General features: G+C 43.2%; 1 protein-coding gene across 1 annotated transcript; it reads left to right on the top strand.

Annotated features, from left to right (window-relative positions):
- The first annotated feature begins 634 nt into the window (after positions 1 to 634).
- On the top strand, positions 635 to 23,787 carry unc119a1 (unc-119 lipid binding chaperone a1). Its single transcript, XM_015951630.3, has 5 exons — positions 635 to 1,184; positions 21,055 to 21,168; positions 21,327 to 21,417; positions 22,830 to 23,002; positions 23,071 to 23,787. Exons 1-5 carry the CDS (start codon positions 1,061 to 1,063, stop codon positions 23,181 to 23,183), a joined length of 615 nt encoding a protein of 204 aa, XP_015807116.1. The 5' UTR covers positions 635 to 1,060; the 3' UTR covers positions 23,184 to 23,787.
- The last annotated feature ends 509 nt before the right edge of the window (positions 23,788 to 24,296 follow it).

A 24,296-nucleotide genomic window follows, 5' to 3' on the forward strand; every position in this document is an offset into this window, starting at 1 on the left:
ATTGTTCCAATGTCTAAAAAGGCTCAAGTAATGGGTTTTTTGTTTTTTTGTTTGTTTTGTTTTGTTAGTTTTATTTTGTTTAATTTTGTTTTGTTTTGTTTTTGTGTTGGGGTGTTTTGGGTAAAAACGATGAGGAATGCCTGCTAAACCTGACATTGGAGTCACCAGGAAGTGCTACAGCATGTTGCTGATAGTGCTTGTAAATAACTGGAGAGTTTCATTTAAATAAATTTGTAAAGCTGTGCACAAACAGTAAAAACTATTTTGAGGAAAATCAGGAGGTTGGGACACTTTAAGGAAAGCAGAATAACTCAGACAAGTCCAACAGTCCTGTTAGGATGCGAGCTGTATTTCTCCAAACTGAGGCCGTTCAGGAAGCTAACAATGCGCAGAGAAAAATGGCATGGTAATAACACGATGAGTATATTATTATTATTATTATTATTATTATTATTATTATTATTATTATTATTATTATTATTATTATTATTAAATGAGCACTGTTAATTGTTTTCCTCTGGGATTAAATAAAGTATTTTTGAATTGAATTGAATTGAATTAATGGTGCCTCCTGGACTATTATATTTACAGCTTGTGACCGTATGTCTTTAGTAAAGTTCCAGCTGTGTTGTTTGGGCTGTGCCGTTTCACCAGATCAGGATCCAAAGATAACCTGGAAGAGGCAAACACATCTCCGAGGTGGGAAACCAGTCAAAGCCAAGTGGTGCATCAGCAGATAAAAAGGGAACAGACGGGCAGTCGTGCGCCATGCCTGCTTTAGAGCAGGATTTGGATTAAACAGCTTGTGAGAGGAAAGCAGGGAGGGAGGGAGCTGAGAGCTGACTTAATTTTTTTTCTCCAGCATCTAGAAGGGGGGTAGGCACCGAGAATGAGTTCTTCTTGAAGCAACACGGAGCTGGTTGTCTGCTTTGCTGCACGATGATTTAGCCAGCGCGCGCAACTAAACGCTCCAACGCATCCGTTTTTTACGACAGCATCACCCAAGAAAAAGCTTCAGTTCGTGGCTGGTCGCGCGCCGAGCTCCCGTCTTCTGCAGGACATGAAAGTGCAGCAAGGCTGCAACTCATCAGACATGGGGATTCCGGTGAAAACCGAGGAAGAGCTGCGTGGAAATACCGTAATAACACCTGAGGATGTGCTCGGGCTCCAGAAGATCACCGAGAGTGAGTAACCTGCTGTAATGGGGGGGGGGGGGGGGGGGGGGGATTATCACAAGACCATTGCTACCATGGACAGCGACACAGCCTGAGACGATAAGAGTGTCTTCACAGCTTTAGTGTGCAAGCAGGTTCTTCTTGTTCATAAGCAGCTGGTTCATTATTTCAAATTTTCTGCAATTGATTTTGTTGATTTTACTTTTTATTACCTTTAAAAGCGTTTGTTCACTGACAGAATAAGGATAAACGAGCCCTGGAGACATGAAACAACTATGAAGAAAGTTGGCTCTTACCACTGCTTTACCTGAAGACACCTGCAGCTCTGACTTAACAGGTGTCCAGGGATGTGATCCTCTAATTATAGCTCAGTGGAACAAAAACAGGTTGAGTAACTATTACTGTGCTGTTCATCATATAAGAGAAAATGTGTTGACGCTACGTCAGCTGGACTCAGACAAAGTCTGACTCTTTCATTGAAACATTTTCTCTGTGGAGACGTGTGGACGTCAGACTTTTGTCTGAGTGCTGAGGGAAATGTTACACACTCAGGCTGAATTTAGCAATAAACACAGAGCATATTCCATATTTGTGGAGTTAGCTTGGAGCTCGCATCAACACCAAACATCTTAGAGAGATCATCTCTGGATTTAGTTTTTTTCATATTTACAGAAAATATTAACTTTACAGATCAACTTTTAGCGTTGTTGCTTTCATTTATTGCTTTCCTTTTAAAACAAGCACCGCTTACGCTGGAAGATGATTATAACCGTTTTGGAGACAAGGCCATCTTGCACAATAATGCAAGACCTTATCTGTTAGATCTCAGAGGACGCGTTGGGGATGGTATCAGACACTATCATGTGAAATAACAGCTCAATGTCCATGAAACTGATTAAAATTTCAACATCTCTATGTCCTCAGTGGCCACCTTGGATCGGTTGCAGACATCCTTTTAAAAGTTATTTTCTGAGACTTTTAATCAAATCCGTCCGATTATCAGACAGAAACAGAAACAAACATGCACATGCAGAGGCAAAAACATTATTACCTGCAGTTTTATCCACAACTCTGTGAGGAAATGTGAGCAAATCCTCACAAATGAAGCTGAAAGCTGTTAATGTAGCATTTTTTTTATAATTTTAATCAGCTGACCCTTTTAATCCAGAAGACTTTAATATTTAAGTTTGCAGGTTGCTTTAAGTGTTGCTAAACATGTGTTTATCCAGCTTATTCTTGTGTTTAATGACAACTGACAAAAATTCTAAAAACTGCTATATTGAGCGTCAGCTGCCCTGATCTCTAATAATCCGCCTCAGTATCAATGATAGTAAATCCCACATCAGGCAACTTCTCATCATGTAAACAAATAATTTACAAACGCAAACATGCTGTGTGTCAAAATAAAAAGAACAAAAACCACATTTCTTTAAATTAGGTTTACTTTTAATTTAATTCTGAATTGTTTGATTGTAAAAAGTCATTAAATCAAAATAAATGAACATGAGACGGTGGAAATAAGCTGCTTCATTGACGTTAATCTGTGTTAATAGAATAAAATTATAATTACAATTGGCATCTCCAACAAACAGGTCTCTACTTTTTATTTAGTAAACTTTAAGTTTAAGAGAAGCACAGAGCTTGCATCAGTGTGTTAAATCCTAAATCACTTATGATGGTGTACTAATCTCTGCTCTCCAGTGACATGTAATCTGGATTACGTCAGGATGGCTGTAACACTGCCTTCTGTAATGATTACACACAGGTAATAAATAACACTGGATTAAAATGATAATAGAACACCCGAAACCCAAAAATAGCAACAGTCTAAGATTGTTCCTGGTTGTTTTTATTCCACACCATGACAAATCCATGCTGTAATCCAGCAAGACTTCTCGGTTATTTCAGACACTGATGGAAGAGATTTTAAAATGTCAGAATTGCAAAAACAATCAGAGATTTTTGAGGGCACATTTCGCCATTCTGCTGTCACCCAGATTCACCCTGTCACACTTTGGTTCGATGTTCAGAAGTGGAGCAGGTAATCACAAAGGCAGCAACAGGAGAGAAATATAATCCAAGGATAAGAAAAGCACTCTGGGAACAGGAGCAATGAAAAATGATTATTTTTCAAATAAAGGCCTTAACACAAGTGTGGATCTCATAGAATTCTGAAACCTAACAGAAACAAAGGTCCAAACTGGTCAAAATTAAAGAACATTTCAAAAAACAACAAATAAATAAAGTTCTACCATTTTCCGAGCATTTGAAAAATGTCTTTTTGTTTTTGCTCCTTTGCTGTCCCCGATTTTCGTCCTCCATCATGTCTGTAGTGTGTATGAGTGCACTTGAACGCAGCATAAACACAGGAAATTGCTTTTGTCGATTTAAAACACACCTTTTCTGGATTGAAGAAGCTGGAAAATACACAGTATTCCTGCTGGATTCAGACTTAACTCAGACCCTCTGTTTGAAGATGTGGAAATGCAGCAGGATGATTGTGGTTTCAGGTCTTATACTGGGTGAAAAGGTACTTTTGGGAGCTACAGCGTGCATTTAAAGGTGATTCACACGGCAAATGGCCCAGTTCAATAAGAAAAAAACGAGAATGTGATGAGAAATAAGAAGGCTTGTCTAACACAGCTGGGCTATCTAATAAAAAAAGCTATTTGCTGTCAAACTAAGGGAAATAACTTGGCATATCCTGTGATGGAGTTTTGACATCCCTATATTGAAGCTGCTGTTCATACAGGAAGTACATGATTTATGCACAAAGTTAACTAGACAGTTTTAACTTTAATTTTAAGGTAAGGCGGCATTATTTACACACTATATTTCATACGCAGAGACAATTTGATGTGCTTTCCATTAGCAAGAATAGCATGAACATTAAAATCAATGTGAAAACTCAATTAAAATACACAAAAATTCTATTAAGTTTTAAGAATACAAAAAGACAAAGCTAAGGGTGAGCATCCAATGCAAAAGGTGCAGCATAAGAAACAGTCATTCAAGGGCTGATGAATACATGAAGGTTTTCAATTTTGATTTGTAGTTTGTAGAGTTGGGGCACATTTGGGGTGTGCAGCATGGGGAGCCTAAGTCTCCTGCCTTTCCGGTCGGCTCATGGGTCCCCAGAAGAACAAAAAAATGAATGCAACATATGTTGCACTTCAATTTAAATGAAAAGTAATGATGTGTGTTTCAACCACAACTGTCACGTAGTTTGAGATTTATCAGCTTGTAAAAGTTCGTAATTAGCATGACTACAAATCAGACATCAGTACGTCACACAAGGACGTCTCCACAGAATCTCCTCTGCCCTAGCACAGCTGCTACTTACCGCCAGAAAAACATATATATCTGGCCCCGTGACACTGAGTGATTTATAAACTAGTAGAAGTACTTTGAGTATAGTTCACTGGTAGCCAGTGTAGAGATTTAAGGACAGGAGTGATGTGCTCGAATCTCTTGGTTCTTGTTAAGACTCTAGCAGCAGCATTCTGAATAAGCTATAGTTTCTTCACAGCTTTTTTGTAAAGACCAGCGAAAAGACCACTGCAATAGTCCAGCCTGCTGGAGATGAACGCTTGAATGAGTTTCTCAAGGTCTGGTCTGGACATGAGACCTCAGAGTCGTGCTATTTGCTGCAGATGTGATCTAGTTATAGCCTTAATGTGACCAGCTCAGGTCTGAATCGATTATGACACCAAGATTTCTAACCTGGGTCTTTGTTTCTATTCCTCTGGAGCCAAACTGAGCAATAACCTCCATCTTATCCTTCTTATTTCCAAAGACAGTAAATTCAGTCTCGTCTTTAACTGGAGGAAGTGTGGTTGCATCCAGGCATTGACGTTAATTTTAACCATTCTTTAGAAGTGTATATAACTCTTAGAACCCTTTCTGAGTTTTGTTCATTCTGGCTGATTTGTCCCAGTTTTAGCTCTTTTCTTAGTTTTTAGTTTTGTGACCTGAATCTTAGTTTTTAGTTTTGTGACCTGAATGAATCTATTTTGCTTTCTTTCTTTCTGTTTTTTTTTTTTTTTTTTTTTTTTTTTTGTTGATCTGTCCCATCCTTGTAATGCTGCTCACAGAATCTTGATGTCCTCAGGTGCCCGTTGCTCCAGTAATGGTACCAACATCTCTTTCTGGCTCACCTATGAGAGCTGTTTGCTCTGGCTGCTAAATGCTTTCTTATTTAGAACGAGTCATGTGACCTTCACTGAAAAAAACAGCTCCTATATGTAACGTGATGGAAGTAGTTGCTTTTACTGAATGACTGATGAGAGTTTAAAAACAAAAAATAATGCTAATATCATACATAATCCTACCAAATCAGATGTGATGAATACAAGGTTTAAACAATTTTGGGGTTTATTTGTTCAATACTTGGTTTATTAGTCTGTTCACCAAATACATTTTAGTCAGAACACCTTTAGTAAAAACAAAATGATGAATAGAAAGGAGAGGGGAAAGTTGTGCATTTTCAACAAAAGCTGCTTTCATAACCCTCAAAGAATCTGGCAAAATCTGAACAGAAGGTACAAATGTAATGTAATTAACTAGATTTTGATATAGACAGGATTTAATCTCAAACTAGGAGCCAGAGCAGATGCTGTGGTAAACACAATCAAGTCAAAATGTCCATGTAGATGTGGAAACCTGTAGAAGACTGAACTGATCCTAAAATCAACCAGAAACCGATGTTTCTGACACCCCTTTGGTGTTTTACATTATTCTACTGTTTACAAATGAATGCTGTGGGTTAAATGTTTAAACACAAAATCTCAGCTTTTCTTCCTGCCAGATGAGTTTTGACTGCTTTGCACCTCAGCAGAAATCCTGCTGAGACAGAAGCTGACGGAAATGACCCTGAACAATGTCTGAGTGTGTATTAAAACGCAGCTACAGCAGGGAGTAAACACTCTGGTGTGTGTTTGTTTCTTATCCTTTTGGTTTGAAAAATGAGGAAAACCCCGCCAGACACTCCCTCTCATACGTATCAGCTGTAAATGTTGGAAGGAAAAAGTCCAAGGCACTTAGTTTGAAAGCATAGTGGTGCCTTCAAGGACACTAAGTAAACTACAATTATTAATAACTCAATTTAAGAGACCAAGAGTGTTTTGAGCATTTTGCTATGAAATAATGAAAAACCTTTTTGTTTTCATAAGTAACTGTTTTCCCTTGTACTTGCCCTGACTAAAACACTTGTTTCAGTGTTTTTGTTACAAATGAATATACATGTGAAAACATTTAAAGGAGCAATGCCAAAAGAATTCAAACAGAAACACAAGAAGAATATTTTGCTTTAGTAAGAGCTGCACCTTCTGGGAATGAAAATGTATGTTTGAGTTTGTTTTTGAGGTAAATGGTCAAACCAGGTGAGGCTGATTTTATTTACAGGCTACAGCTATATAATATAATATAATATAATATAATATAATATAATATAATATAATATAATATAATATAATATAATATAATATAATATAACATAACATAATATAATATAATATAATATAATATAATAATATAATATAATATAATATAATATAATATAATATAATATAACATAATATAATATAATATAACATAATATAATATAATATAACATAATCATATGCTAGAACATAACAATCTTTTGTTTTTATGTTAAATAATCAATAAACATTGGGTGTTATTAGTTTATTTGGTTATTAAAGCTATCTGAGTGACCTCAGTCAGCAGACGGGATAATAAACACATTAGACATATTTTACAGTTGAAAGGTTCAAATCTGAAAAAATTCCGTTTTAATCCAAAAAGTACTTTTAGCTCCAAAAATGTAACAGAAAGTTAGAATAAACAGTTTGATTTAGAATCAATTCTCATTGTAAAAACCAATGTAATCCTAGCTCTAAACAAGAGATTATAATCCACAATGAAGCTGCATCATTCAATTCACCTTGTATTAGTCAGGCGTTCATGCCTGCTTGTTTTTTTTAATGATGGTTCCCTTTTATCTCACATTAGGAGGAGTGAACTTCATCTGTAAACAGTTGCTTTAGATTTGAAGGAGGCATAGGGGTGTTGTTGTTCTTTTTAGTTCTGTTCTTTTTTTCTGCCACAGCCATGTTTTATGTTCTCAGGTTATTTTTTGCTACTCCAGTTGGAAAAAGATAAGAGAAAAGACTCATCTGCATTCAGCTGCTCAGAGTGCAACCCCTCTGTGAACTTTGGCACTTGCCAGTTTGCCCACAGGTGCTGTTCACTGGGAGACATGAAGCAGCCTGCCACACACAGATGCACTGTTCATCACCATGCCTGTCACGGCCATGTCACCCTCGGCTATGGATTGTGTTCACAGGAAGATGAGTTATAACACATTTGCATTGTTCTTCCCCGTGTTCTGAGATTAATTCGACAAGAGGTCTCAGCGCTAACCAGAGAGCAGAAAGTCGGATGGAGAGGAGGCATGTGAAGTCAATCCCTGCTGATGGAAGTCTGTAACTCCAGGCTAATCTTCAGGATTATGGAGCTATAAGTGGCAGCCTGGCTGGCCCTGTGCCACTGTCACTTTGGTCTCAGACAGACGCAGTATCCTAACACAGGAACATGACTCAAGAAGTGCTGCTAATTTTATTCCCTTAAGAGCTGCTGCAGCTGCAACCTGCACAGATTTATCCAGAGAGACGAAGGGGAAAATACCGTTAATCTGTATTCCTGTTGTGCTTCAGTGAGGTGAAATAAAATGTACATTAAGTCATTTATAAGGTGGGGTATGTTTGATTTGCACACCACTAATGCCTGATATCAGACACCACCTTGCTGTTGTGGAGAGTGAAGGTAGGAAGAAAGAGAAGAGGTGGTTGAACTGGAACACAATCAGAAGGAGCGTTGCTACGTGACGGTGTTGAAGGAAGTGAAGTGGAGCACTGTGTGTGTGTGTGTGTGTGTGTGTGTGTGTGTGTGTGTGTGTGTGTGTGTGTGTGTGTGTGTGTGTGTGTGTGTGTGTGTGTGTGTGTGTGTGTGTGTGTTATTCATGCTGTGATGGTATTTTATTTTTGAAGAACATTCTTATCTGATATTAATCCACACTTTGTTTCCTTTTTGCTTGTCTATAGAACACATGCGATTGTTCATAGGGCAGTTTGGTTTTATAGTACCACCAGATCTACTGAACAATTTGTTATTTTTTATAAGTAAAAGCATTTTATTGAATCTCTTCATTATTTTGGCTGCAAATTTTATTTGAAAAATTCTTTTAAAATGTACACAAAAAATTTGTTCCATAATGTGTTTTCAGAACTATTACATCTATTATTGTTTGATTTAAAAAGAGATTTTCCAACTGACAACTACAAAAAAGAGAGGTTTATGTAAGGTCTTTATAACTTTTGAACATTAGAGATGCTCAACATGCCAAACCAGCTTTGTGAGTTTAACACTGACAGGGACAGCCCGACCCCATTTAGACATGAAAATATTATCAGAGGAGTGAGCTGATGCTCGAAGACTGGAGAGCGTGTACCAACAGCAGTAGATGTGTTAGAGATATCATTTAATGAGAAAGAATAAAACAGTCATCAAAACACTGTTTTTTCATTCTAAACCCTAAAACTCCATTCATCATATTTCCATCATCCATCCATCCTTTCATTATACATTCATCATCCATCCATCCTTTCATCGTATATTCATCATCCATCCATCCTTTCATCGTATATTCATCATCCATCCATCCTTTCATCATCTATCCATCATCCATCCATCCTTTCATTATACATTCATCATCCATCCATCCTTTCATGGTATATCCATCATCCATCGCTCACCCATCTATCATCTGACAATTTATATATGCATCCTTTCATCCAACCATCCTTCTATCATCCATCCTTCTATCATCCATCCATCCATCCATCCATCCGTCCGTCCATCCTTCTATCCTTCTATCATTTATCATCTATCTATCATCCATCCTTCTATCTATCTATCTATCCATCCATCCATCCATCCATCCATCATCTATCATCCATCCATCCATCCTTCTATCATCCATCCATCCATCCATCCTTTCTTTCATTCTTTCATCCATCCATCAATCCCTTCATTCCACCATCTATCATCCAACCTTTTATCCATCCATCCATCCATCCATTATTCCCTTCATTCACCCATCTATCATCCATCCATCTATCATCCAACCGTTCATCCAGCCATCCATCCATCCATCGCTCATCCATCTATCATCCGACAATTTACATACGCATCCATTCATCCATCCATCCATCCATCCATAAGTGTTTATCAGAGCAATAGGACTCATTTTCTTGTTTGCTGAAATGAATTTTGCTGATGTAAAAAACTCACAGAGAAAGACTGTGGAGTACAATGCTTAAAGCTTTAAACTGCAGTGAGTCCTGCATTAATGTGAGTTAAGTCACAAGCAAAGCACTCTCTACACTCCTTCCTAAGTGAGAAATCTGTTAATCACAACGGTGAAAAGGTTTAACCTGTTTCATGTTTTTAGTTTTAGTTATCAACTCTAAAGTTTTGCCCTTTCTTGCACAAATCCACACGAACTAAACAGAAGTTTCAGGGTTTTAACAGTTCAAATAAAAATACGTTCCTGTTTTGGGAGCGACTGACTTTGAAAAATGTCCAATGATGTCTTTAAGATTGGTTTATATCTAATGTAAAATTACTCATGAGATCAGCACTGACCCTTTCAGGAATCATGTTTCCAGAAACTCTTTTGTTTTTATTCACATCAAAAAAACTTCCTTTATTTCCAATAGAATGATAAGAACGTCTCATGCATGATGTCATTTTCATTCTGTACTTTAAAAACAATCCTGTTCTGTTTAATCCAATTTATAGATGATGTTTGAATGAATGAGATTCAGCTGTTTAAAATTCTTTTTAGAATCAGTTAGAAACAACTATACTAAAGTGACAATCTGTAGTTTTCACCATTAAACCCTCTGGAGGCAGGCGTTGCAGACTTGCAACAGTTAAAACCTGGTTACTCCACATACGTATTCATGAGCAATTTTTAACTCAGAAGTACCCCTGAAGGACTTAGTTGTTGTCACACAACCTCCCGCTCAGCCGTCAACCTCCTCTAGGGAGGCACCGCAGAGCCGCTCAGACTCCATTACCCAACATCCCTAGCGCCAGGTTTTCCGTTTCACGTCACCCGCCAAACCTATATAAGGAAGTGCCGCACAACGCCGGCTCACTCAGTCATCGTTCTCACCGAACTTAACCTAGAGTCCTAACCAGATCAGCTCAGATCACGAAGCCTGTTCAGATCAGACCAGCCAGATCTCCGAATCCTGCCTGTTCGTACAGATCAGCTTCAGACCAGGAGTCGCCGTGTTCAGCTGTGTCACAATACAGCTGCGTACCCGGCTCCCAGATTAAACAGCGTGTCCATTCAACCCGGCGTCAGTCACTCCGCGTATGGGTTAAAAGCCACGCCACATCCAAACTCTTGCCCAGCTCGAGTCACCCCGTTACAGGATGACTGAGACCACAGTTAACCCAGCGGAGTTTGATAACCTGCGTGCTCAGGTCAACCGGATGGAAGTCACGGTGGAACGCCTGGCCGCCAAGGTGGATTCCATCGCCACGGTGGTTCTCCAGCTCTCTGCTGCGCAGCAGCAGCAGACCTCCAGAGACCGAGACCAACCTATATTCATCCTCCCGGAGAAATGGGATGGAACGCATGGCTCACCTGAAGGACTGTTAGCCACGTTAGCCATGACGTTCGAATGTCAGCCACACCGATATGCCACACCCCGCTCCCGGGTGGCGATGCTGGTCTCCCTCCTCACCGGCCGAGCTCAGGAGTGGGCAGCCGCCATGTACAATAAGAAATCGGAAGTCTGCAATGACTATGATATGTTCGTGAACGAACTCAGGAGGGTTTTCGTTCCCCCCAGTGGCGAGACGTCAACGGAGACGCAACTCCTCCAGCTCCGGCAAGGAAACCAGACGGTAGCGCAGTACACGTCTCGGTTCCGGACCAAGGCGGCCAAGCTGAGATGGGGAGACGACGCGCTAAAGGCGATCTACCTGGAAGGGCTCTCCTCCCGCATCAGAGACGGGATGATCGGACGGGAGACCCCCGGAACCCTGGACGAGGCAGCCGACCTCGCTCTCCAAATGGATTTGCGCCTTTTTACGCGCCGACCTGCTGAGCCCGCGGCAGCCGCAACCAACGATCGGTCCCGCTCAGCCAGCCCACTCACTGATGAGCCCATGCAGCTGGGACACTTAAACCCAGAGGAGAGGGAGAGGCGCTATAAGGAGGGGCTATGCGCCTACTGCGGCGCACCGGGCCATCGGCACTTCTCTTGTCCTTCCCGGCCGGGAAACGCCGCCTCCAAGTAGGCAGCAGCAGAGGGGTCCTACTTGGGTCGGCCGGAACCCCCTCGACCCGCACCATGCTCCCAGTGACACTTCATCTCGCCCAGGGGCCCGTTGAGCTGGAGGCGCTTTTGGATTCTGGAGCAGCGGACTGTTTCATGGATAAGGATCTGGCGGCCCGCCTACACATTCCCCTGTCCGCTCTCCACCGAACTATTCCCGTTACCTCCGTGGATGGTACTCCTCTCCAGCCCTATCCCATCCACCAGGAGACGGTGGACCTCCGTATGGACGTACCTCCCCATTCTGAGACCCTCCGGTTCCTGATTATCACAGCCCCTTTATCTCTACTGATCCTGGGTCACTCCTGGTTCTTACGTCATAACCCCCAGATCTCCTGGTCAACTGGGCGGGTGCTCACCTGGGGAGCGGCTTGTCATTCCCATGTACCTTCTCAACCTGACTCTGAACCTGAAACCCCAGATGTCGATGTCTCTCAGATCCCCTCCTGCTACCATGACCTGGCCCGGGTCTTCTCAAAGACACCTACCACCACCCTGCCTCCTCACCGACCATATGACCTGGAAATAAAGCTCCAGCCTGGCACAGTTCCACCCCGGGGTCGCCTGTACTCCTTATCCCCGGCTGAGACCCAGGCCATGGAGGCGTACATAACGGAGGCTCTCCAACAGGGGTTTATCCGACCCTCCACCTCGCCTGGAGCGGCGGGGTTCTTCTTCGTAAAAAAGAAGGAGGGGGGCCTTCGACCCTGCATCGACTATAGGGGTCTGAATAAGATCACGGTCCGCGACCGTCACCCTCTGCCCTTGATGTCCACCGCCCTGGATGTAGTGTCCCAATCCGCCATATTCACCAAGTTGGACCTGCGCAGCGCCTACAACTTGGTCAGGATAAAACAAGGCGAGGAGTGGAAAACCGCCTTCATCACCCCGACAGGCCACTGGGAGTACCTGGTCATGCCCTTTGGCTTGTGTAACAGTCCTGCGGTTTTCCAACGGCTAATTACTGACGTCCTGAGGGACATGCTGGGCCGGTGGGTGTTCGTTTACCTTGACGACATCCTGATCTACTCCCGAACCCTGGACGAACACATCACACACGTGCGAGCCGTTCTTTCCTGGCTGCTGGAGAATGGTCTCTACTGTAAACTGGAGAAATGTGCCTTCCATCAGGAGACCATCTCCTTCCTGGGTTTCGTCGTGTCGTCAAGAGGATTTTCAATGGACCCCCAGAAGGTCCAGGCTGTCGCCCAATGGCCGCAACCCACTTCCCTAAAACAGCTCCAGAGCTTCCTCGGATTCGCGAACTTCTACCGCCGCTTTATTCGCGGTTTCAGTTCCATCGCCGCGCCCCTCACTGCCTTAACCAAGTCATCCAACCAGACTCACCCTTTCCGTTTCACTCCTGAGGCCACACAGGCATTCCGCACCCTGGTGCACCGATTCACGACCGCTCCCCTCCTCGTTCATCCGGACACAACAAAGCCATTCATCGTGGAAGTGGATGCGTCCGAGGTGGGTGCAGGGGCGGTCCTATCTCAACGCGGTCCAGACTCCAAACTCCACCCCTGTGCCTATTTCTCCAGGAAATTCACACCCACCCAGAGGAATTACGGGGTGGGGGACAGGGAGCTCCTGGCTATTAAATGGGCGCTGGAGGAGTGGAGGCAGTGGCTATTGGGTGCCCAGGACCCGTTTACCATATGGACAGACCACCAAAACCTAATTCATATCCAGAATGCTCGCCAACTCAACCCCCGTCAAGCCCGGTGGGCTCTGTTTTTCGAATCCTACCACTTTCATCTGGCTTATCGCCCTGGTTCTAAGAATCTGAAGGCGGACGCCCTTTCCCGCCATCACGCCCAATCTGCACCCGTCAAGGAACCACCGCCTATTTTACCTGCCCAGAGGTTCGTTGCAGCCCTTCACTGGCCAGTGGAGGACGCCATCCGAGCTGCTCTTCCCACCGAGCCCTCACCTGCTGACACACCCTCCAACCGACTGTATGTGCCATCCACCTGCCGGTCTGAGGCCCTAGCATGGGGACATGCTTCCCATTTGGCTGGCCACCAGGGGGAGGCCCGCACCCTCCAGTTCCTACGTCGGGCCCTGTGGTGGCCCTCCATGGCTAAGGATGTCCATGAATACGTGGCTGCATGCTCCACCTGCGCCCGTTCCAAGACTCCGAACCAACCCCCGGCTGGCGACCTCCACCCTCTTCCTGTTCCCCACAGACCCTGGTCCCACATAGGCCTGGACTTCGTCACGGGGTTGCCTCCCGTCAACCAGCTCGACACCGTCCTGACCATCGTGGACAGGTTTTCCAAGGCGGTCCACCTGGTGGCTCTTTCCGGCCTGCCCACCGCTAAGCAGACGGCCGAAGTCCTTCCGGAGCAGGTGGTCCGTCTCCATGGGTTCCCTCAGGACATTGTCTCGGATAGAGGGCCCCAATTCATGTCCAGGTTCTGGAAAGCCTTCTGCCGGCTGGTTGGTGCCAGTAGCAGCCTCTCGTCTGGCTACCATCCCCAGACCAATGGACAGACTGAACGCGCCAACCAGCAGCTCGGGCGGTACCTGCGCTGCTTTGCCTCTTCCCAACCAACCACATGGCCAAAGCATCTCTTGTGGGCGGAGATGTCCCATAACCTCCACGTCTCCTCGGCTACTGGTCTTTCCCCGTTCGAGCTGTGTAATGGTTACCAGCCCCCTCTGTTCCCTCACCAGGAACCGGAGACGGAGGTTCCTGCGGCCCAGCTCCTAGTTCGACGTTGCCGTCTCGCTTGGATCCGTGCTCAGGCTGCCATCACACGAGCTAACACGGAGTACTCACGCCAGCATAAGCGCCGCCACCGGCCTGGTCCGATCTTTCAGCCGGGCGATAATGTGTGGGTGTCTACTCGTAACATGCGTTTGCCCGCCGGCTCCAAGAAACTCAGCCCACGGTTTCTGGGTCCTTACCCCGTGGAAAGGGTCATTAACCCCGTGGCTTACCGCATCCGCCTGCCCCGGTCTCTCAAGGTTCACCCAGTCTTCCACGTTTCCCAGCTGACACCGGTCAGGACCTCTCCTCTCGCTCCCCCCCCTGTGCCCGCTTCACCGCCTCGTGGGGTGTGCGGTGATGGTGTTTATGCTGTGCGCCGCCTGCTGGATGCCCGTCGCCGTGGCAGGGGATGGCAATACCTGGTGGACTGGGCGGATTACGGACCGGAGGAGCGTTCATGGGAACCGCCGAGGGTCATCTTGGACCCCTCTCTCATAACGGACTTCTGGGCTCGCCGCTCTGGGACTTCTGGGGCCGTCCCTCGGGTGGGGGGTCCTGTCACACAACCTCCCGCTCAGCCGTCATCCTCCTCTAGGGAGGCACCGCAGAGCCGCTCAGACTCCATTACCCAACATCCCTAGCGCCAGGTTTTCCGTTTCACGTCACCCGCCAAACCTATATAAGGAAGTGCCGCACAACGCCGGCTCACTCAGTCATCGTTCTCACCGAACTTAACCTAGAGTCCTAACCAGATCAGCTCAGATCACGAAGCCTGTTCAGATCAGACCAGCCAGATCTCCAAATCCTGCCTGTTCGTACAGATCAGCTTCAGACCAGGAGTCGCCGTGTTCAGCTGTGTCACAATACAGCTGCGTACCCGGCTCCCAGATTAAACAGCGTGTCCATTCAACCCGGCGTCAGTCACTCCGCGCTTGGGTTAAAAGCCACGCCACATCCAAACTCTTGCCCAGCTCGAGTCACCCCGTTACAGTTGTTCATCCTTTTATCAAAACTTAATTTGAGCCTGAGAGGATTAACCTCTAGAAATATCCATCAAAATGTTGTTGAAATTTACTTAAATGATGCCTAGTTGTTAAAAGATATTGGTGGCTTCTAAGGCCTAAATTATACCTCTCCATCAGCTCCGTGAGGGACAAATGCACACCCATTGACCTGCCATCACTACAGTCACATATCCAATCCACAATAGTGTCTTTACTATAGTTTTTTCATTGTTTAAATGTATTTCAGAGAAGTTTGAAATTGATGAATTTGTCTCTCATACTCCTCCACCTCTTCATGTGATCGGAACCTCAAAACTCATGTTTCCCGTCATTTCCATGCACAAATGAAATGCTTGCTGTATATCTTTGTGCTCCTTCGGTCATGAGTGAATAAACTTTCATGTATTTGGACTTTTCTGCGTCTGTCACTAAATATCTTTTTTACTTTGATGGGACAACGGTGGTGATGTTGACAAATTTATAGAAAGACACATCCTGACCAATCACAAGCTTGCGGTCTCTGTCACTTTCAACAGGTAGTTAAAAATTTGGGCATGTCTCCGTCACCCTCTGCAAGCCCGTCGGCGAGCTCTTGCGTTGATGCGTAGTGGCGTTGCGTGTCTCCATACCGATGCAGACGGAGAAGTATAAGTTAGACTTAACACATACCGTAAATCCTCTAATACAGGCCCGGGCCTGTATTTGACTCAAGCTCATCAAGCTCCAGGCCTTTATTGGAAGGAGGACCAGAATTAGAGGCAGGCCTCAATTTCTATTTGAGCAAAATGAACTAATGGTTCGCTGGAGTTTTTGACAATTAATATTGCGCCCACATTTTCAAAGTTAAACACATTTCTTTTAACAACAGTAGTTTCTGCTTCAGCCCTCCCCCCCTCCCCCTGCGCAGCGCCACAAACTCACTGATGCGCCTGTAGCCTCTCAGAGTTCCTGCTGCTCTAAACATTAAAATAATTATTTCATTTTCTGTTCCTCACTTCTGATTACCTTCAGTGGGGTCTGTTTGTTGCAACCACCAGGTACAAAAACTAACTTGTTTTTATTTGACTATTTTTCTGTCCTGCCTGTTTATTATCTTCCTGCATCTCCTCTCAATCCTAAAGAAAAACTGCTACCTGGGTTCATATATATTCACCTTATGAGTTACCTTTGAACTGCAGTTCTAAAAGATTTACTGACCGCAAAAACAGCGGAGTGCTTGCCGGCCACATCAGTTAGGTGTGTCACCGAGGACAAAACAGGTGATGCGCCCCGATCCACAGCAGCAAAACGCATCAGGTACAAATAAAAGAATAAAAGACAGAAAACATAAAAGGAAGTGAGCCGACATGAACGATCGCGTGTTAAATTAGTTTTTGAGGTGGCGACACCTGATTTGATAATGTTACTGTGGCCGTGCTCAGGACGCAGATGTCTGGAGCGTGTCAACAATCTTTGCATGCACAAGCTGGTTAAGGTTAGGATGGGGGTGAGGGGAAGGTTAAATTGCAAGAGGGTAAAGGTCACAATTTGGTTAAATGTCCGTTTCACGGCGGGTGTCAGTACCGACGCTCTGGCACAGCGCGTTGCCTCCCGACGCAGCATAATCAGCACGTTCTCTTTGAACTTGATATCATATTTTCGCCTCCTCTTCATCTCCGCACAGTTAAAGTTACCCTTGCGGTCTATCACTGGCAAATCAGAAGTGAGACGGATGACACAACCGCCCCCCGTACTTGCTTGTTACCACATTCCACCCGGCCACAATAAAATACTAGCCATTATTCACCTCCGCCGACTCCGACCGAAATATGATACCCGGCAGTTAATTACTACAGGCTAATATTAGAGGATTTACGGTAACCATATATATCGTGTCTAAAGCAAGCGGGTCTAAGTCTCTGAGCGCCATGTTTCCTTCTACGGGAGCCCATGAGGACAAAATGCATTTACTGATTTGTAACAAGCAGTTCCAAAACTTTCACCATTAATAAATGTTGTTGTTTTATACATTTACTTCTTTGCCCGTTGCCAGTGATGAAAGGGAGTCTGATGTATTGTCATTTTGATGGAGGTTGAACGATCTGACGAAGTACTCGTTCAGAAATTGCACTCCCAGGGATTTTTGACCCTAATGGCCTTCCACTGATCAATATTTTACTCGAACACAGAATACTGTTTTCTTGCAATGATTTAGGTATGTGCTGCCCCTTATCGCCAAGGCAAATACTCACTGTCACTTTTAAATCAGGTTTTAGACAAAAATAAGACATTCTATGTTTGATACAACCTGCAAACTCCAGTTACCTTTGATTTCTAAATCCTGATATGGCAAACAATAATCAGGTGATTCTGCTTTTTTTTGTCATTAAAACAAAAATAATTTTGGCTAGCATTAGTAGATCAATCGTGTTTTATGCAAATGCAGCGGTGGCAGCAGAGTTTGTATGGGTTTTTATGAGGGTGCTATGAGGTCAAAGGCCAAGTTTCCTGTTGTCTGAAGTTGTCTTTGATCACCTGCAGTACTTAGATCCTCCACTAGAGGAAGGGAAACATTTAAAGGAAAGCAGGTATTTGGGGAATGCACAAATGTGAATTACTTATTGTGAGTGAATTGTTTTACTGGCTGTGCTTTGTTCCTGAAAAGCTCCACCTGTGTTCCTCTGCAGTCCAAGTATCTGTCTCTGTCAGACATCTACGCAGCGTGTAAGAGCACAGTGACAGCTGAGGGATAGAGCCAGAGTACCATTGAGTATGGCACTCATTTTTACATTGGATATGATGTTTGCTGGAGAATGAAGTATTTACACAACTCTATCTAGCCAGGCTTCCTCGCTGGACTTTGTAAACAATATTTTTCCCCTAAAAAATCTGCATAATGTGACAGCTATTGAAGTGGAAAAAACTGCCAAGTGAAGAGATCTTTTCAAAGTAGATTTAAAATTCTGCATAATCTCTCTGGATTTTATAGTTGATGAAGGTTTCAAATGCAATCTGATTCATCCCATTCCTGAATAAAGCAGCTGTATGTGAATGAAACTATCAGTAACATCATCTTTACTGACCATCAGAGGACTGGAGTAAAAACTTTCCCTTTAAATAAGATAAACTTGCTGTCTTCAGCTTTAGTCGTAAGTGAATCCATAGGATCTCATTGCTCTGAAGTCTCTGCTGTATGGTTTTACATCAAAGTCCTGCATGTTTTTGGTAAGTTGAATAACAGGATGTAAATGTTTCAAAAGAAGGGCGAGGTAGTGCCAGGGATTATCTCCTGTATGTTATAACAGGTTTATAAATATCTCTGAGCAGGGGGATAAAGCCTGAGCAGCCCATCTGCTCCTCAACCCTCAGACGTTAATGCTCCACTTGTGGCACGTGGTTCTGGACAAAAACACAGACACTTTCGTGTGTGAGGTGTGGCTACAAATGGAAATGACAGTTAGAAAATGACTAAGTGCTTCTTTAAATGATCAATTTATTCAGTTACAGGTTGAATGTGGAACTTGGACACTCTGGCGCTGGCGAACTCAGGTGTTCAGAGGTGGTATTGCAACAACAGAATTAGCTTTCCAGCCATTGTTGGTTCACTACTGACACGTTCCACCACCAAGTTCAGTGATATGTCCTACAGGTTAAGGACTCATTTCTACTAATACGTTTAGAACATTTTCTGGGCTCAGAATCAGCTGCTTGACTTGTCAAGTCCCACATTTTTCACAGTTCCAACCTTGCCTTGCCGAGCAGACTTTTAAGCGCAACGGTGCCCTCTAGTGGTTGGAAGATGTAAACATAAACCCAGTGTCGTGCCTGTCAAAATAAAATGTTTATTTCTTTTATTTAGCTTTTAAAGGAAAACCTGTACATTCATTCTGCACACCTCTAAATACTCCTTGGAGGTATTATTTTTTTAAATATTGCTTTTTCTTAAAATGTTCCATATTCCACCTTTAAAATTAGCCTTACAAGCACACAATCCCAATAAGTGTGTGTGCGTGTGTGTGTGTGTGTGTGTGTGTGTGTGTGTGTGTGTGTGTGTGTGTGTGTGTGTGTGTGTGTGTGTGTGTGTGTGTGTGTGTGTGTGTGTGTGTGTGTGTGTGTGTGTGTGTGTGTGTGTGTGTGTGTGTGTGTGTGTGTGTGCATTGTAATCAGTCAGTCCATGTGACTAATCCTGCCCTGTTGGGAATGGTGTCTCACACAAAGCACACAAACACACACATACGGATACACACAAAAAAGAGATAAGCAAATATAGGAAGTAAGAATATACTCATGATAAAATAATAATATTAAGTGGCAATAATCAAAGAAACGGCTACTATATACATAACAGTGTAGGTACTGATCAGAGCAGATCAGTTCAGGTGCAAACACAAAACAAGGTCATGTGACTGAAACCAAGCGACTGGAGTGGGCAGCCCTAGGATTGTCACTCATGAGTTCCAACAGCAGTGGGGAAGAAACTGTTCTTGTGGCGAGAAGTTCTGGTCTGAATGGATCTGAGCCTCCGGCCTGATGGTCAGCTGTTATACGACCTGCACGCCTCAATGTCCTGGAGGTGTACAGGTCCTATAGGGAGGGGAGTTTGCAGCCAATGACCTTCTCAGCAGAGCGTACACGCGCTGCAGCTTCTTCTTGTCCCTGGTGGTGGCTCCAGCATACCACACAGTGATTGAAGAGGTGAGGATGGACTCGATGACTGCGGTGTGGAACTGCCGCTTCTGCCTCACTGAGATGGTTTGGAATGACTCCAACCCTCAGAATTCTTCTACTTATGTAGACACCAGGCAGGAGGCTAAGAGGAAGACCAAAAAGCAGATTTATGGATGTGTGAAAGAGGACATGAAGTTAATTGATGTGAAGGTAGAGAATGTAGAAGATACAATCATGTCACACCGGTCCTATCGGCCCTTCATTGGCTCCCAGTCAGGTACCAAATAGATTTTTAAATGTAGGTTTTTTTGTTTTTGTTTTTTTAATGCCAAAATGGCCTTGTCCCGTGTTACCTGTCAGAGTTACTGACTTTGCATGTGCCTGTCTCTTTGGTCACCTGAACGTTGACTGCTCGTGCTTCCCCAGATGGGACACAAAAGCAGAGGAGACAGAGCCTCTTCGGTGATTGGTCCCAGGTTGTGGAACAAGCTGCCTACAAATGTAAAACAGGCTGACTCTTACTTGTTCAAATCTCCCCTGAAGACTCGGTTGGTTTTTGCTGTACTATCACGTCACTGTATTATTTCTGTCTTCAATACATGTGCTCATTATGCAGCAATTTTGTTCACGTTGTTTTTTATTAGTGCCTTATAAATAAATTGGATTTGGATACATGGACACAGATGTTGAGAGCCTTCATAGAGGACAAGCCCAAAGAAGAGAGCCTTTTTCATCCAAATGATTTTGTTACAAAAGGCTTAAAATATGTTTATTATACATTAAGTTTAGTTAAATTCAAACTTATTCTAGTTCAAAAGTCAGTATTGACTGCCTGGTAGCCCATCATGCAGCTCAGTACAGGTGAAGTAGCTCTTAACTTCACAAAAGTTGGTGACTTCTGCTTTAAGTAGATTTTTCTGATCGTCCTGGTTTTTTTTCTTTTGTGTGTAAAATTTTTGCAACTACAAAAAAGCTCAAACTTTCCGTAACAGAGTGTAGATGAAATGATTGCTAGTTTCCTGTGAAATCAGGAAAATATGCTTTTTGCTTCTGATCGCATAAGGTTGTGTGTGTGTTTTTAATTTTTTTAGATTACCTTTGCTCTCCAGAAGAAAATGTTCACATGATCGACTTCACCAGATTTAAAATCCGTGACATGGAAACGGGGACGGTCCTGTTTGAGATCACCAAGCCTCCAACAGCAGGTCAGCTCCAAACCACAGAGAGACATGCGTTGTTTGCGGAGACTAAAGCTGCAAAATATTTGTGTGGAAAATATTTGAAAGCCTGTATTTCAAAGGCATATACAATGAACTTGTTTCTTATAGATGGAAAAAGAGCTTATTATGAATTCCTCCTGCAGGATGCCTAAAGCAATGTGACCCAAACACCGGGCGTTTTGTCCGATACCAGTTCACACCAGCGTTCCTGCAGCTTCGACAGGTTGGAGCCACGTAAGTCAAAAGTGTGTGTGTGTGTGTGTGTGTGTGTGTGTGTGTGTGTGTGTGTGTGTGTGTGTGTGTGTGTGTGTGTGTGTGTGTGTGTGTGTGTGTGTGTGTGTGTGTGTGTATGTGTGTGTGTGTGTGTATGTGTGTGTGTGTTAAGCAAACAGAGGAGAGCAGAGAGCATGGTGTAAACTTAACCCAACTGTTCCTGTCACTGCTGCTGCAGTTTCTGCTGTTCATTTATAGTGATAACAGCTAAAATACATCAATAACCACTATAAACATCTAAACAGGCACTAGCCTTAATCTGCCACACACAAGTGCTTGAATGAAACTTTTATGTTAAATTTTCATGATTCACAACTAATTTGATTCAAAGCTGACTCGAACCTCACAGTCAAGTCTGCAGCGTGCAACAAACCTTGACTCTTAATTTAATGCATCACCATGATAATGTGTTGTGATGGGTTAGGGTTATTTTTTAGATGGGTGAAGAGTGGAGCTCCACCCACTTTGTGTAACACTAGCTATAAGGTGTCGTCTACGGGGGAAAAAGATGCCAAAATATTGTGAGAAGTTTGAACAATGCTTATTTGCAAGTAAATGACAGTGTGCCCCAGGGCAACTGTAGATACAGTGTGGATCATTACCACCAGGGTGTGAATGTGTGTGTGAATGGAAGAATGATACACTTTAGTGTAAAGCGCTTTGGAGTCCTCTGACTTTGAAAGGTGCTATACAAGTGCGGGTCATTTATAATTTATCACTAAAAACTGTATTTTTTTTTCAGTAATTCCACATATTGACTAGATCTCTGAACAACATTTGCTTTATCTTTACAAGCAATAACAAAAAAGATAGAAAATAGTGAAAAAAAGGAATTTCAAAAATCCACTCTGATTTTAATTTCAAGATCTCTGAACTTCAAGCCGTTCAATTATTTTTTGTTGTTGTTGTTTTTGTTGTTGTTTAAAGGGGCAACTTTTTCATATTTTTAAATCATTTTCTTGAACCAGTATGTGCTAAAATGACCCTTTGGTTAATGAAATGCTACCCAGCCCCTATCGTCCCCCTGTGGCCAGAATATTCCACTTGCAACTTCAGACTGGCGGCCTCTCTGCTGGGACTTAGAAAAGATAGAGCTGACAAACCTGGCACTGCAATCTGATTTCAGTGCATTTCCTGTATGTTGTAGATCATGAACACAGCTGATTTGTTTAATTTAGTGATGACTCACTCCTGTAGACACTAATGAAGGCTGAGGAGATGTTTCAGCTGTCAGATTAATGTGTTAAAAAGACAAACGCACAACGAGGTTTTGCTTTCAGTTCTACAAACGGACACTAGGGGGGCTAAAAACATGCCAAAAGTGCCTAGTTCCCCTTTAAAACATTTATTATCATCGCTGTGCGCTATTGCAGGGTGGAGTTCACAGTCGGAGACGCCCCCATCAACAACTTCCGCATGATAGAGAGACACTACTTCCGAGACAAGTTGCTAAAGAGTTTTGACTTTGAGTTTGGCTTCTGCATGCCCAGCAGCAAGAACACATGCGAGCACATTTATGAGTTCCCCACCCTGTCTGAGGAAATCAGTGAGTATAAAGATAAGAAATGTCTCAGCACACACAAGCACAGGATTCAGTGTGTTCTCTTTTCTCAGTGCGTGAGATGATACAACACCCCTACGAGACGCAATCCGACAGCTTCTACTTTGTGGACAACAAGCTGGTGATGCACAACAAAGCCGATTATTCCTACTCTGGAGGGCCGTAGGAACACCACTCCAGTTAGATCCAAGACATTTTCCTACGACTTCAGGACCAGAAACACATGGACTGATGGACACGTCGTGACTGGCAGTAGTTTATCCCGTCTCCTGCTGCAGGAACAGTCACTTCTGCCAGTTTTATCACCAGTTTGCACTAGTGAGCGTGTGGGCAGCCAATACATGCAGTGTCTGAACAAACTGTTGGTTTATACGTCAGCTCCATTTGGTCATCATTGTTTTATTTCATTTGAAGTCTGAATTCAGACGTGTTTTAGATTTTATAGTTTGGATAGAAATCTGATTACATTTTTACTTAGAAGTGCACATTTCTGAGCGATCTCGTCTGACATCCGAAGAATGTGAACATAGTGTCCGTGGGTGCATTGTTTGTTTTCATGTTTCCATGTTCATCAGGGGTGTTTTTGAACAAATAGCCTTTTTGAAGCGTCAGAAATAAATGTTAGCCAAAGATCAGGCGACTGTTTAAGGTTTCTGTCCAACTCAACACTGTGTAACCTACGATTCTGAGAAATGTTTTAATGATCAAAATATTAAAACATGTAAACTTTTGTGATAAATTTCACTAATGCAATAAAAATTGGGATTTTTTTTGCGGACATTTAATTTTTTTACACATAAATAAGGGATTAGAAACGACAGCCATTGGGATGTTGCTGTCCTTTATAACGTTTTTTATTAAAAAAAAAAAGGCAATTTAACATTTCCTCCTCCTAGGCAACAAAGAAAACTTCACATAGTGTCTTTGCTGCCATCTCCTGTAACAACAGTTGTACTACACTGTTTGCCCAGTCAATGTCAAATCACAGAAAATGGTTTGTTTGATCAAATTCGTAAATGAGAGACAACTTTTGAATCATTTAAAGCTGCCATCACCCTTTATAGGGCGTTTAATTAAAGGGATACTATTCAACTTTTTTATGTTTTTCAATCATTTTCTTGAACCAGTATGTGCTGAAATGCCCCCCCCCCCCCCCCTCTGGCCAGAATACACAGAATGCCGCATTTGCAACTTCAGAGCTGACATACCTGACACTGCAGTCTGTTTCCTGCATGTTTTACATCATGAACACAGCTGATTTGTTTCATTTAGCAATCAT

The sequence above is a fragment of the Nothobranchius furzeri genome, chromosome 13, assembly GCF_043380555.1.
Source record: "Nothobranchius furzeri strain GRZ-AD chromosome 13, NfurGRZ-RIMD1, whole genome shotgun sequence".
NCBI classification, from domain to species: Eukaryota; Metazoa; Chordata; class Actinopteri; order Cyprinodontiformes; family Nothobranchiidae; genus Nothobranchius; species Nothobranchius furzeri.

Bases quoted from the DNA above. Each gene is read 5' to 3' on its own strand.
- unc119a1 (XM_015951630.3), top strand. From the start codon at position 1,061: ATGAAAGTGCAGCAAGGCTGCAACTCATCAGACATGGGGATTCCGGTG. The intron at 21,418-22,829 runs GTAAGTCAAAAG...GCGCTATTGCAG, and splicing joins CTTCGACAGGTTGGAGCCAC to GGTGGAGTTCACAGTCGGAG. The intron at 23,003-23,070 runs GTGAGTATAAAG...CTCTTTTCTCAG, and splicing joins CACCCTGTCTGAGGAAATCA to TGCGTGAGATGATACAACAC.